At 49.7% G+C, this 14,725-nt stretch overlaps 2 protein-coding genes across 2 annotated transcripts in view; both read left to right on the plus strand.

Moving 5' to 3' along the window:
• The window catches only part of LOC105081278 (epididymis-specific alpha-mannosidase), a 35,094-nt gene extending 31,161 nt beyond the window's left edge, over positions 1-3,933 (plus strand). The window contains 3 exon segments of the mRNA XM_074375237.1: positions 821-933; positions 2,449-2,569; positions 3,736-3,933. Of these exon segments, the coding sequence (XP_074231338.1) occupies positions 821-933; positions 2,449-2,569; positions 3,736-3,833 (332 nt within the window). The 3' untranslated portion in view covers positions 3,834-3,933.
• A 1,005-nt stretch (positions 3,934-4,938) lies between these two features.
• LOC141575016 (uncharacterized) lies at positions 4,939-12,209 on the plus strand. The gene is made up of 2 exons (XM_074352954.1): positions 4,939-5,979; positions 6,407-12,209. Exon 1 carries the CDS (start codon positions 4,939-4,941, stop codon positions 5,938-5,940), a length of 1,002 nt encoding a protein of 333 aa, XP_074209055.1. The 3' UTR covers positions 5,941-5,979; positions 6,407-12,209.
• Positions 12,210-14,725: the final 2,516 nt, after the last annotated feature.

A 14,725-nucleotide genomic window follows, 5' to 3' on the forward strand; every position in this document is an offset into this window, starting at 1 on the left:
AGCGACAGCTGCATCCAAAGATGCAGTGAGGCTCCCCTGGTCCTCATATGCTAGTAACCACCTTATGACGCAGGCTACCGTCATCACCGTCACCTTCATCGTGTCATCAGCACCGTCCTTCTCCTTGTCTTCATCGTTATCACCAGCGTCATCATCGTCAGTTCTTAACCACAGCACTAAGAACATAGGGAAGAGATTTTACAAAGTTTTTTGCTTCAGTAACAAAATTCCGAACTCTCGCTGTCCTACTAGAACCATCATTTCACCCCCACGCCACGTGTCCACTGGGCATCAGCAGGAACGCCCTTCTCACCTGGTCACCAGGGACCTGGCAGGTGGAGGCTGTGTTGTAACACAAGCTTCCTCAGTCACTGAGGCAGGAAAAAGCTTCCGTGGGACATGAGGCATCACCTCTGCTCACACTGTGTTGGCCTCAGAGTTATGTGGCCACTCCACCCTTCACAGAGAACGAAATACAATATTCCAGAGAACTGGAAGATTGAGGACAGGCTCAGTGATGGCCACAAAGCTGAATGAGGACGAAGACTTTCCAAACGTCAGAATTGGCCCCTGTGTGGGTGGTGGGAGGCACTACAGTCAGCTGGACCTGGGCTGGAATCCTCCCTCCCTCCTTCTGTTGCTCAGCAGCTGTGTGGCCTTGAGCAAGTGTCTGCCCCTCTCTGAGCCTCGAATCCTTGTCTGTCAAGTGGGGGCCATGTCAGCTGCCTCCCAGGGCGGTTGAAGATGTGAAGTTGAGGTGAGTGTGTAAGGTACCAGGCACAGACAGGGGTCCTCACTGCCACCTTCCTGTGTCCCTAAGGCCATCCACGAAAGGCCAAGGCTGACCTCCGCCGTGTCCTGCTGCGGCTCCACCACCTGTATGAGGTGGGGGAGCACCCGGTCCTGTCTCAGCCTGTGACGGTGAACCTGCAGGTAACCTGCCCCCACCTTGCGTCCCGCCCTCAGGTCACTGAATCAGCCCCCTGCCCCCCAGCAGATGCACACAGGGAGACAAACCCAAGTGCGACCGTCCTGACTCGGATGCCCCTGGGCACAAAGGAGGGAGGGTCAGTCTCCGGGGGACAGGGGGGCGCCCCCCTCCTTCTTTGAGGACTTCTGGGCTGTCAGTTTTGACAACATGCCTGCATTTTGGTTGTTTCACATTTATTCTTGTGGTAAATCTTTTTACACAACACAGATGTTACTTGTGTGATCAGAAAACACAGTAGATTTTCACACAGACTTCCTAGATGGTGATCAGTCACAGAGTCCAGGGTGTGGGTCAAGGAGACTCTGCTGAGCAGCGCGGGCCCCCTGGGCTCTGGGCCTAAGACTCCCCACCTCTGAATGGGGAGGGCGGAGTCTCTGCCTGCAGGGCTGCTGAGAGGCCCTGGGGTGCTCACGTGCACACAGGGGCCTCACACCTAGGAGGCTGGTGGATTTGTGTCCCCGGACCCCGACCTCCGTCCTCACTCCCCTCTGACCCCCACTAACAGGTGAGGCGCCTGCTGCCCGGACTGACCGCCTTCTTTCCTCAGAAGCTGTGAGGAGATGCCTGCTTTCTCCCCAGTTTGCTTCTCTGTGGGGCTGTGGGCTCGTTACTCATCTCCTGCTCACAGAGAATTTCTGTAAATCTCTGTGTTGTGGCTCTGGCCCCATTGGTACCTGTGTCCTCCACGGACTCTGGAAGGACCCCAGTAACCCACCCGGAGCTGCCGTTGCGACGCCTTCCCATCGCCCCCTTTCACAGCTCTCGCCTCCATGCAGGCGGGTGGACGGCCTCTTTCCTCCCCAGGGTCCTTCCCTCTGTCGTCACGGACCTGCTGCCCAGGTGACCTTCATCTTCCCACCTGGCCTTCATCCGTGCACTGGCTTTATTTCTTCTGTTGTCACCACTTGGTCACAGAAGCAGATGTAAAGGCAGAAGGGGGGATGGGAGCAGCACACAGAGCCTCGCCCTCCGTGCCTTCTCCTCCCACCAGCACAGGGAAGCTCCTGCAGACAATCCCAGCCCTCCGGTCCGCAGACTGTCCTTTCCTTACAGTGGCCAGAATGGCGGCCCCCCTCCCCTCTGCACGGGGGGCTGGGTCAGTGCTTACTGGGGAAGAGGGGATGGAAACCAGGACTGGCTCCATCCTGGGTCCATGCAGGGCGCCAGCTGAGCAACGCTGGGAGGAGGGACCGATGTTGGGGGAAGGTCAGGTTCCTGCCGTCCCCTGGGCCTGCTCATCCAGCTGGGCACATGGGGACGCACGCTACTCCCCGGCCTCAGTTCCCTCTTCTGTAAAATGGGGCTGCCCATCCTGTCCCTGGAGATGTGCTTCAGGAACGAAGTGCAGGAGATGCTGTGCCCTGGGCCACGGTGCGCCCGCCCTTGCTTCTGTTTTGTTCTCTGCTCAGAGCTGGGGCCTCGGGTAGCTCACCCCTCCCTGTGCTCCCGTCCCACAGTCCGTGCTGCGGGGGCTGGGCTCCGTGCTGGCGGTGGAGGAGCGCTCGCTCACTGGGACCTGGGACGTGAGCACGCTGCACCGCTGGACGTGGAGGACCCAGGATCGTCCCCTCCGCAGAGGTTTGGGAGCCCCTGGTTCAGGCTCCACCCGGGATTCCCAGCCCGCCCTTCAGCCAGGATCAGGAACTGGACAGGCTTGGCTCAGATCCCACTCTGCTCCTTAAGACCCATGTGACCTTGAACAGGCTGCCCTCCTGCTCTGAGTCTCAGCCTTCCTGAATGCACCACATCAGGTTAAGGAAGGCTTCAGGTCAGCCTCCACCTGCCAGGAGTCCACACAGGTGGGGTGTGTGTGTGTGTGTGTGTGTGTCTCCAAGACCATACCCCTGCCCGTGCCTTGGGTGAGCCCCAAACTTACCAGCACATCCCCAGGGGGCACCTGCCATGCTGAGCTCACACTGCACACCCCACAGTTACCCCTTGAAAACCACTGGCTGCTTCTTGCCTCCCAGTCTGTGCCTGTGCCGCTCCCTCTGCCTGGACAGCGTTGTCCCCTTCATCCTGGCCAGCTTCTAGTCGAGCTCCCCGAGGTCCAGGGCTGGGTCAGGTGCCTCCTCTGCTCTCTGTTCCCGCTGAGTTTGCTCTGACCCATATCACCTTTTGTGTACTGCACACAGCATGGTCTGGGCACATAGGTAGACACTTAGTCAATTTGGGATAGATGGGTGGATGGGAAAACGGATGATTGAGAGAAAAGGAAGGAAGCACGGGTGGAAGGAAGGGAGGGAGGGAGATAGGAAGGAATACGTATACTAGATGTGTGGTTGAGTGGATGCTGGCTTGATGACTGGATGGATGGAAGGACGGATGGTGATGGCTACATTGATGGATGAACAGTCTTTATCCCAAGGGTGAAGCCTGAAGTCCAGGATGTGACTTCAGCAGAGCCCAGTGAGATAAAGGGCAGGTCCCCCCCCCCCCGCCATGGCGTCAGTGAGAATGCTCTCAGGCATTGAGTGCCACACCCCAGGGGATATGAGGCCAAGTAGGGCGAACCAGCTGGATCCACCTTCCCCGTGGTAGGGCGCTCTGCAGAGGGCAGAAATGAAAGCAGCCCGCTGGCAGTGCAGCCCTGTCAGGAGGGGGCAGCCAACGGCCCTGATCACCATGGGAGCCGCAAGAATGTGGGCAGGGGTGGTGTTGTGAGGGGGGTGCAGGGAGGAGGTGACCTGGGGAAGCAGGTGGCTCCAAGGACGGTGCTGGACAGACCACCTCTGCTCCCCCAGGAGGCTCCAGCCACCCTTCGCCAACCCCCGGAAGCCCCACCATCACCATCCACCCGAAGGAAATCCGGACCTTCTTCATTCATTTTCAAAAGCAGTGAGCCCTTGGCGGATGTGTGGCCTCAGGATGCAGAGGACGCAGCGTGGAGGGGTGAGGGGTCACTGCCCATCTGGCAGGCCTACGGCAGGACATGGATGGAACTGGGGTGTTCTGATCTCTTCAATAAACATTGCATTGAGGACCTGTTTCTTCCCCTGCCCCCCAGAGCCAGCCCTCCCTCTCCTCTCCTCTCATGTGTGAGAGCTTCACACAGGCTCACGTTCCTTGTTCATTTCCCAAAGTCAAAGACGGGAGGTTCTCCCAGAGGCAGAGGAAATACAGGGTTACCAAAATGCATCTGCCTGCAGGCTTCGCCGGGTCTCACCAAGGTCACCAGTGATGACTGTGGCCCTGCTGCGTGCAGGGGGCCTTCACAGGCTCATCCCAGGCTGATGACACCCCTGAAGGGTGTGGCTGTGCCCACTGGACGGGGGAGGGAGCTGTCCACCCCAGACTCCTCCCCTGCCCCAGGGGGACACCTGCCACCTCCTAGCTCAGGCCACCAGGAGATGAAAGGAAACCGCATAGCACATGAAATGGGACACCATTTATAAGAATTATTAACAACAAGAAATGTGTATGTTCCACTCCCAGATGTACGTCCAAAGGACTGGGAATATATACTCTCCAGGAAATATTACTGCACGTTCACAGGCACATTCTTCACATTCATCAAAGGTGGACACAACTCAAGTGTCCATCAGATACCTAAATACACAAAACATGCCATATCTACACAGTGGAATATTACTCAGCCATAAAAAGGAACAAAGGCCACTACAAACATTATATAAGTGAAGGAAGCCAGACACGAAAGGCCACATGCTGTGCCATTCCATTTCCATGAAGTGTCCAGAAGAGGCAAATCCACGCAGGTTGAAAATAGAGTCCTAGTTCCCGGGGGCCGGGGGAGGACAGAACAGGTGTGACTCCTGGCAGGTCTGGGGTGTCTTTGCGGGGTGGTGTGATTGTTGGAGAATTAGATAGTGCTGAGGGTGGCACGGTTTTGTGAATGCACCAAAACCCGCTGAACTGTGTACTTGGAAAGTATGAGTTTGATGGTGTGTGATTACATCTCAGTGGCAAATATTCTGGGAGAGTCAACTATGAGATGCAAGGAGGTCGTATGGTCCCCAGGGCTGAGGGATGTCCTGAGGGAAGGACAGACTTGGAAGGACTCGACCTCCTGGGAGAGGGTGGCCTGTGACCACCGGACAGCAGAGTCCTTCTCTGGTCCGGCCAGTGGGAGCTGCTCTGGAGCTGCGGGCAGGGAAGGTCCTGGGCGTGCAGATGGGAGCAGGCCACGGGCGACCGGGGACACGGGGCGCGGGGAGCCGGGCCGCAGGGGCGGAGGCCTTCGCCGCCCGGGGGGGCCCGGGGCCCGGCTGCCGTGTCGGGCAGGCCGGGCTGTGGCTGCGGAAAGGCCAACCGCGCTCGCGGCGAGGACGAACTCCGTCTCAGAGGAATTCCGCCGACGGCCGGGAGCAGGTGACCGGGGCGCGTCCGGGGTGACGCCGGCAGCCGGCAGAGGGCAGGAGCCTGGCGCCTCGAAGGCCCGCGGCGCGTCTGGGGCGTGCGCGCTGCAGGGGGGCGCCGGCACGCGCCCCTCGGCGCAGCCCCGCGCCGGCCGTGTGGGGCCGCGGGGCCCGGGAGGGGCGGCCCGGCCCGAGGGAGGGGTCCCGCTCGGCCTCGGCCCGCCGGGCCCGGAGACAGGGCCTCCGGTGCGCCTGCGCGAGAGGCGCGCGCCGCCCCGGCTCTGGGCCGCCAGCCGGGCGCGAGGGGGCCCGCGAGAAGCCTCTGCGCTGTCGGCCCGCTGCCTCTTCCGGGCCCCCAGGCGGCCCTCCTCGGGCCGTGTTGGGAACAGCCCAGGGAGGGTCCGGGCCGGGTTCTGTCCCGTGTTTAACCTCTCCCGGCACAGGCCCTGGGGCGGGAGCGGGGGCCTGCGGAGGGCTCTCGGCGTCGTCAGCTTTGCTGTCGCAAAGCCTCACGTGACGAAGGAGCAGCAGAACCTCCACTGTCCCTGGCAAACAGGAGCTCCGTTCAGGGCCCTTCCCCCCGAACCGTCACTGTCGTTCCTGGATGTGCTGGGCTCCGTCCTGAGTGCTTGACACCTGGGGTCTCCAATCCCCCAGCAACCAGCGTGCGAGGTCAGGGTTCTTGACTCCACGAGGACAATCAGAGTCTTCCTCTGCTCCATGTGGGCTCTGCTCGCCGCTCCCCAGACTGCTGTCTCCCCTCCTCCTCTGCTTCAGCCACATCAGTCTTGTGGTTCCTCTAAGGCACCAACCACAGCCCCACCTCAGGGCCTTTGCACCTGCCATTCCCTCTGCCTGCAAAGCTCCTACCCCAGTGCTGCCCGGCTCCCTCCCTAGTTCCATTCAGGTCTCTGCCCAAAGGTCCCTTCCTCCTCTGTCCACTCTAAGCAGGGTGTCAGCCCTGCCCACCAGTCCCTCTCTGCTCCCCCCTCCCCACCACCCCCAGCCAGGCTTCCTCCTTCTCCAAGCCCTCCGAGCACTCGTCAGTATGTAGGGGGGTTACCTGTCCACCCATGTCCTGTCTGTGCCCTCCCAGCAGGTGTGAGCTTCACAGAGGAGAAACTGCTGGGCTCCCAGGCAGAGCCGTGTCCGGACATGCCTGGTCCTTGGTCACCATTCAGTAGATGCGCTGCAGCCGCAGTGACGAAGGGGCTCTGTGACTTTCCTTCAGTAGAAGAGTGAGGATAGGAAGGTGGGGGTCCCCCTGGCCCCATCTGACCCCCCTTCCAGGGCCATGGCCTTGGACTGACCATCCGTTGGAAAGGGTCCTGTGAGCCCAGGAGGGCCTCTGATATTGCAGCCCCTCACCCTGGCCCCATTGTCCCCAGGAGGGGCCCCCAGAGCCTGGTCTCAAGGTTCTGTGTGACCATGGTTAAAGGGAAGCTTCATCTGCACTGAGTCCCGGGATGTGGCAGGGCCCCACCCCCAGTGACTACTAACCCGAGGTCCTGATGGTGCACACCATTCAGACACCTCTGGGTGAGCGGAGCAACAGCCCTGGGTGGGGGCGGGGGGGGCAAACTGCTCTCATGCATGGTAATCTGGAATCCTGCAGGGAAGCGAGGGAGCTGGGTGTTTATGGGAATAAAAGCTGATACGGGAACAAGGGTGTTTTGATAATTTTCTTTGTATTAGCTTGATTTTTCTTTCTGATTTTTGTGACTCTATTGTATGCTTTTTAATTGTCGTTACCCTGTTTTTCAAGTATGTTTAACCCATTACTATATGTATTTACTTTAGGCTGGTAATCATATAGGCTCAAACACATCCTAAAACAAACAAACAAACCAACAAACCTACATTTTCTTGCTCCCCTCTCCAACACTGTACGATTGGCCACCCTCTTTCACATACTCACGCTTAATTCTTTTGCTGTCCGTGGTAGTTATCGCATTTCCCATTGTGATTTTCTCTTTTCTACAGAGTCCTGTTTCTTTTCTATTTAGAGAAGATCTTTCAAGATTTCCTTTAGGATAGGTTTAGTACTGCTGCCTTCTTTTAGCTTTGCTTGCCTGAGAAACCGTCTCTGTCTCCTTCTATTCTAAGTGATAGCCTCGCTGGGTAGAGTATCTGAGGCTTTTCTCTCTCAGGACTTCAGATATATCTTGCCACTCCCTTCTGGCCAGCAATGTTTCTGTAGAGAAACCAGCTGAGAGCTTTCTGGGGGTTCCCTTGTAACTAACTGTGTTTTTCTCTTGCTGCCTTTAGCATCTTTTCTTTACCTTTAACTTTGACCATCTTAATTATAATATGTCTTCGTGGAAGTCTGTTTGGGTTCTTCTTGTTTGAGACCCTCTATGCTTCCTGTATTTTGATATCTGTTTCCTTCTTTGTGTTGGGGAATTTTTCAGTCATAATTTCTTCAAATATGTTTTCAATACCCTTTTCTCTTTCTTCTCCTCTGGGACCCCTATTATGCATAAATTGGCATGCTTCATATTATCCCAAAGGTCCCTTATATTGCTTTCATCTTTTTTTTTCATTTGTTTTTCGGACTCCTGTTCTGACTGAGTGACTTCCGTTACTCTGTCTTCCAAATGGCTCACTCGTTCCTCCGAATTGTTTGGTTTGCTATTGATTGCCTTTAGCTCAGCTTCTATCTCAGCAGTTGAGTTTTCTGATTTTAATTGGCTCCTCTTACAGTTTCTGCTTCCTATTCTCCATTTCTATCTGCAGCCTCTCTTATTTCCTTTAGTGCTTTTATCCCTTCCTTTTTGCACTCAGGTTCCAGCAGACTGCAGAGGTCTGTCCCACTGTTCGCACTTTCAGGGGGTTTCTCTTGTTCCTTTACTTGGGGGTGGTTCCTCCGCTTCTTCATTTTCTTATATCTCTCTCTGACGCTGAGTTGAGGAGTAAGTTATCCCTGTGCTCTTGAAGGGCTGTTTTCACAGGGGAGCATCTCTGTGTAGACTGTGTGTGTCTGCTCTTGTTGGGAGGGCTGTTTTTAGTATGGACGGTTGTCACTTCTTTCCTCCATGTGTGCTGGTTGTTATCGCATTGATTGGGGGGTGATCAGTGCTGTGGTGACCAGAGTCTGCCCTGGATGTTGAGTGGGGCCTCCTCTCTGCTCTGTGGCTATCACAGCCCTGTCAGGAGCTGGGTCTGCTCCTCTGTTGTTGGAATAGAGGCCCCCAGATCCATTTCTGAGCTGCCTTGTGAGGTAGGCAGGACTGGGCTGCTTCTGCTGGGAGAGGAGCCTCTGAGCATTCTTCCACAGCTGATGTCCACAGGGAGGTGTCCTTTGTGGTGTTGCCTATCACTCTTTGTGCAGGCTTACAAAATACACTTGCTGATGCTGCCCTTGTCCCCACCTCAAGCTGCAGGAATGCTGGCAACCCGCCCTGGTGTCCTCCAGGCTCCACACCCACAAAGCCACCAGTGCAGATCCACCAGTGTCAGACACCAGGGTCCACTGTTGTCTGCGTCCTGTCAGGCACTGGATCCACAGTGGTCTACCCAGGCTCCAGCCCCACCTTTGCACAAGCACACCCAGTGTTAATGCCATACCCACCCCTGCCACACACCAGTACTCAGCTTGTATGTCCTAGAGACACCGATTCAACAAAGGCACCAGCAGAGCAAATGTGTCACAGCCACCTGGGCCTGGGCTCAAATCTCAGCCCCACTTTCAAAGTGGTGCAGCCTCTGGGAATGGGTTCAGTTTTCAGCCCTGCCTCTGCCCAGAAGCCACTCACCAGCAGTTGTGCCTCTTCACGAGCCAGCTAAGAAGACTGCTAGGTCTGGATCCCGCCCCTCCCCCTGCAAGAGTACACTGACAATGATGCCAAGCAATGCCCTCTGGACTAGCGGAGAAGGAAGCTGTGGCTGGCTGCATTGCACTCCTCCCTCCACATGTACCAGCAGTGGAAACTTCTACAGTAGACCCAGGTTCCTTCACCAAATTGGCAGGATATAAGATTAACATATAGAAATCTGTTGCATTTCTTTACACTAACAATTAAATATCAGGAAAAAAGTAAAAAAAGAAAAACCAATCCCTTTAAAATTTCATCAGGAAAAAAAAAATACTTAAGAGTAAACCTGGCCAAGGAAGTGAAAGACTTATACGTGGAGAACTATAAAATTTTGATTAAGGAAATTAAAGATGATTTAAAGAAATGGAAAGATATTCCATGCCCTGGGATTGGAAGAATTAACATTGTTAAAATGGCCACACTACCCAAAGCAGTCTACAGATTTACTGCGATCCCTATCAAATTACCCACCACATTTTTCACAGAACTAGAACAAATAATCCTAAAATTTATATGGACTCACAAAAGACCCAGAATTGCCAAAGCAATACTGAAGAAAACAGAATGAAGCTGGAGGCATAACACTCCCAGACTTCAGACAATACTACAAAACTATAGTGATCAAAACAACATGGTATTAGCACAAAACCAGACATATGGATCAACAGAACAGAATAGAGAGCCCCAAAATAAACCCATACACCTATGGTCAATTAGTCTTTGATGAAGGAAGCAAGAATATAGAGTGGAGAAAAGACAGTCTCTTCAGCACGTGGTGTTGGGAAAGTTGGACAGCTGCATGTAAATCAATGAAGTTAGAATACTCTCTCATACCATAAACAAAACTAAACTGAAAAATGGCTTAAAGACTTAGATGTGTAAGACATGACACCATAAAACTCTTACAAGAGAACACAGGCAAAAAATTCTCTGACAGAAATCGTAACTATTTTCTTAGGTCAGTCTACCAAGGCAATAGAAATAAAAGTAAAGATAAACAGATGGGAACTAGTTAAACTTATAAGCTTTTGCAGAGCAAAGGAAACCATAAACAAAATGAAAAGACAACTTATAGACTTACCATATGATCCAGGAATCCCACTTCTGGGCATATATTCGGAGGAAACTAATTAGAAGAGATAAATGCACCCCAATGTTCATAACTACACTATTTACAATAGCCAAGACGTGAAAGCAACCTGAATGTCCATCAGCAGATGATTTGATAAAGAAGTTGAGGTATATATATACTACTTAGCCATTAAAAACAAGAAGAAAGTAATTCCATTTGCAGAAACATGGATGGACCTGGAGATTGCCATTCTAAGTGAAGTAACCCAGAAAGAGAAAGGAAAATATCATATATCATTTATATGTGGAATCCAAAAAAAAAAAAAAAGACACAAATGAACTTATTTACAAAACAGAAATGGACTCACAGACATAGAAAACAAACTTATGGTTACCTGGGGGGGAAGGGAGGTTGAGGGATAAATTGGTAGTTCAGGATTCGCAGATACTAACTACTGTATATAAAATAGATAAATAACAAGGACCTACTGTGTAGCACAGGGAACTATATTCAATATCTTGTAATAACCTATAATAGAAAAGAATATGAAAAATATATATATGTATAACTGAATCACTTTGCTGTACACCTGAAACTAACACAACATTGTAAATCTATTTTTAAGTTAATAAATGAATAAATAAACAAATACATTGCAGAGCTTGCAAGAATGCAAGTGAAGTCCCTAAGGGGGGCTAGGAGGGAACTGAATACTAAAACCAGATAGGTGAACAAAGGTCAAAACCAGAGCTACAAGTAGAAGAAACACAAAGGATGGGAGACTAGGTCTTGGATAGGCTCTGCCTACCCTGTCACTGAAAATGTTCTAACCTGTGCAAAGGTACCAAAAGGAATCTAGTCTGTGTATTCTGGCTATGGTTTCTGGTAGGGGAAAAAAAAAACTGTCACTGACCGTGAGGGAGGGAAAACAAGTAACAGGTTGCCTTGCTAGCTCCCTGAGGGGGAGGGGCTGGTCTCTTAAATGGGGTGAGGGTAGGGATGGATCCAGGGGTTGGGCCAGAGGATCACCTCAGACTGGCAGCTGGGATTTTGGTCTTTTTGTATCTTGTTCATAACTTGCCCCAATTGTGCTTATACTTATACAGTTATTTTTATTCCCATACAGTTTCTTTGTATTCTGGTGCCCGGTCCTGGTGCAAGCATTGCAGCCCAGGGTCCAAGGTCCCAGGGCCCAGCCTGTCTCAAAATTAATAAAAATACAAATTCAAAATTTTTTTTAAATTCTTTGACTCTATAAGTATGAAATTGCTCTCAACCTGGTCAGGGGGTTTGAGCCACACAGAAACAACCACAAATCCCTGCTGGAGAAGCTTTCTCAACCAAGCCTGCTAGGGTTCCCTCAAATTAAGTTTGGCCAAACATTATACACACACACACACATACAAAGGAAACAAAGCATCATGAGTGAATCAGCAAAAGCGAAAAGCAAATGATATTAGAATTATCAGACAAAGTATAAAACGACTATTTATGAAATATTTAAAGAAATGGAAGGTAATTGAAGGGGAAAAAAAGTAAGGAACAAAATACTATCCAAATTAACCAGGCAATGTTAGCAACATTCCTGGCCTCTACTCACTACAATGCCAGTAGCAACCTTCCCCTCCAAGCTGTGACAAGAAGAATGCCTCCAGACATCGCCAAATATATACCCTAGGGAATAAAATTACCTGCAGTTGAGAACATCCTCTCCTAGAGGAAGGTCCAAGATGATACTATGCAAGAAAATTAGGTAACTGAGCAAGCAGCAAAGCAACAGGAAAATTTTGAAATAATATGGGATTTTGTCAAATCTAAGCAGCTATCAATTTTAAGATTTGCTGTTGTTTTAGGTAATGCTAAGAATGAGACTACACTACAATTAAAGTATGAATCAATGTTTTATGTCATGGCAACTGAAAGATGCAGCACAAATCCAGAGAATTTAAATGTGAAAAAAAAAGGTGCAATGAGAATTTATGAAAAATATTACCTTAGTAAAACAAAAAGTCAGCCAGGCAGACATGATAAAAAGAACCAAATAAAGCTTACTGAAACTCTGAGTGATAAAAAGTTTAGAATATATATATATATATGTATTATGCGTGTGTGTGTGTATATATATAAAGTATGTAACTCCTGTGCACCGAATAAAATAGTTACCAATGTATGTTATATGTGTGTGCAAAAAAAGTGACAATTACAGGAAAAGTTAACAAAATTATCAGCATAATGAGATAATGGACAGGTCAAGCAGACAACAATTTAACAGGGTTACAGAAAATATGAACAAGCTTGAGTTTCATTGATTCTGCAAATGATCAAAGATCTTAAGAAGGCCAGAGCAGAGCTTCACGTTTACACCTGGGAGAAGAGCGTTTCAAGCAAAGGAAACAGAAATGCAAAGGCCTTGAAGTGGGAAGTTACCTAATATGTACCAGAAACAGCATGGCGGCTGATACAGCTGGAGTGGAGGAAGTGAGGGGGATATAGTGGAAGACGTGGTCAGAAGGGCAGGGTGAAGACTAAGGTGAGCAAGTTGGGCCTCTAGATGCCTAGGGTAGGCACTCACTCTCAGGGTCATGCAGTTGCCAACCCTGCAGAGAGGTATGGGGGTGCACAGATCCCTAGAATCACACAGACCATTGTAAGGTCTTTGGCTCCCCCTCCACTTGAAATGTACAAGGTTCTGAATCCAGTCAGTGACGTGATCTGCTGTGTGTTTTCAAGGACACCTACGGAAGCTGTGTAGAGATTAGACTGTGGGCAAACAAGGGCAAAACCAGGAAGCTACTGCAGTGGCAGAGACAGGAGTTGGTGGACATGTAGATAACCCTGCTGGCAACAACTGGGTAATGCTTGTCTTTTCAAGCACACATGCAAAATTCACTAAAACTGACCAGGCCATAAAGCAAGTCTTAACAAATTTCAAAGAATTAGTATCAAATAGAACTCTATTTGTTAGTAGAATGCAACTAAGTTAACAATCAGTAAAAGCAGAGCATCACAGCCCTCATGTGGTTGGAATTCTTAAAATATAATTCTAATAATTTATGGATCAAAAAAACCATAGTGGAAATAAGAATATGCTTAGAATCAAATAATACTGAAAACAAATATCAAAAGTGGGATGCAGCTAAAGCCATTCCTGATGGGAATTTTTTTTTTGAGGTTAATTTTTGCTTTTATTTGCCAGTGTAACTTAACTACAGTGGCTTGCAAACTTTTTTGACCTAAAAAACACACTTTACATCACAATCCAATACACACACACATATATATTATATGTATGTAACTGAAACCAAAGTTTTACCAAAAATATTTACCCTGAGTTTTCTTGTTGATGGGAATTTAAGAACTTAAATGCTTATATTAAAAAGAAGAAGAAGAAGAGTATAAGTCAGGAGAATAACCTAAGAAGTTAAAAAAGGAACATAGAATCAACCAAAGAAAGCACAAGGAAGGAGATAAGTAATAACAGAAATTAATAAAAGAGAAAACAAAGAAATGCCTGAGATCAGGCCCCGCACAGAAGCACCTGGCTGAGAGGCGCTCAGTCTAATCTCATCGTAGAAAACAGACAGTGTTTTTCAATTCATCCACCTGGTAAGAGTCATTTACTTTTTTTCTCCCCTTTCAAATAGACTTTATTTTTTTTAGAGCAATTTTAGGTTCACAGCAAAATTGAGCAGGAAGTACGGAAAGTTCTCATATACCCGCTGCCCCACACATGCAGAGTCTCCCCCACTATGTACATGCCCCACTAGAGTGGAGCTTTTGTTACAGTCAACGAACCTGCATTATAACATCATCATCATCCAAAGTCCATAGTTTACATTAGCGTTTACTCCTGATGTTGTACATTCTATGGGTTTGGACAAATGCATAATGGCATGTATCCACCATTAGAGTATCAAATAGTGTAAGTTTCACTGCCCTAAAAAGTCCTCTGTGCTCCATCTATTCATTACTCCCAGCCTCCAACCCTTGGCAACTAATGGTCTTTTCACTGTCTCCATAGTTTTGTCTTTTCCAGAATGTTGTAGAGTTGGAATCATACAGTACGTAGCCATTTCAGATTGCTTCTTTCACTTAGTAGTACGCATTTGCGTTTCCTCTATGTCTTTCCGTGGCTTGATAGCTCATTTCTTTTTACTGCTGAGTGATGTTCCATTGCCAGGGTATACCCCCATTATTTTTCCAGTCACCTTTTGAAGGATATCTTGATTGCTTTCAAGTTTTGGCAAGTATGAATAAAGCTGCTGTAAACATCCATGTGCAGGTTTTCGTGTGGATATAAGTTTCCAATACATTTATGTAAGTAGCAGAGCGCCCATTGCTGTATGGTATAGTAACAGCATGTTTAGTTTTGTGAGAAACTGCCACACTATGTTCCAAAGCGACTACACTGTTTTGCATTCCCATCAGCAACAAATTAGAGTTCCCGTTGCTCCACATCCTCACCAGCTCTGGTGTTGTCGGTGTTCTGAATTTTAGCCATTTTAACAATTGTGTAGTAGTGGCATCTCAT

Source organism: Camelus bactrianus, chromosome 2 (assembly GCF_048773025.1).
Source record: "Camelus bactrianus isolate YW-2024 breed Bactrian camel chromosome 2, ASM4877302v1, whole genome shotgun sequence".
Classification (NCBI taxonomy): Eukaryota; Metazoa; Chordata; class Mammalia; order Artiodactyla; family Camelidae; genus Camelus; species Camelus bactrianus.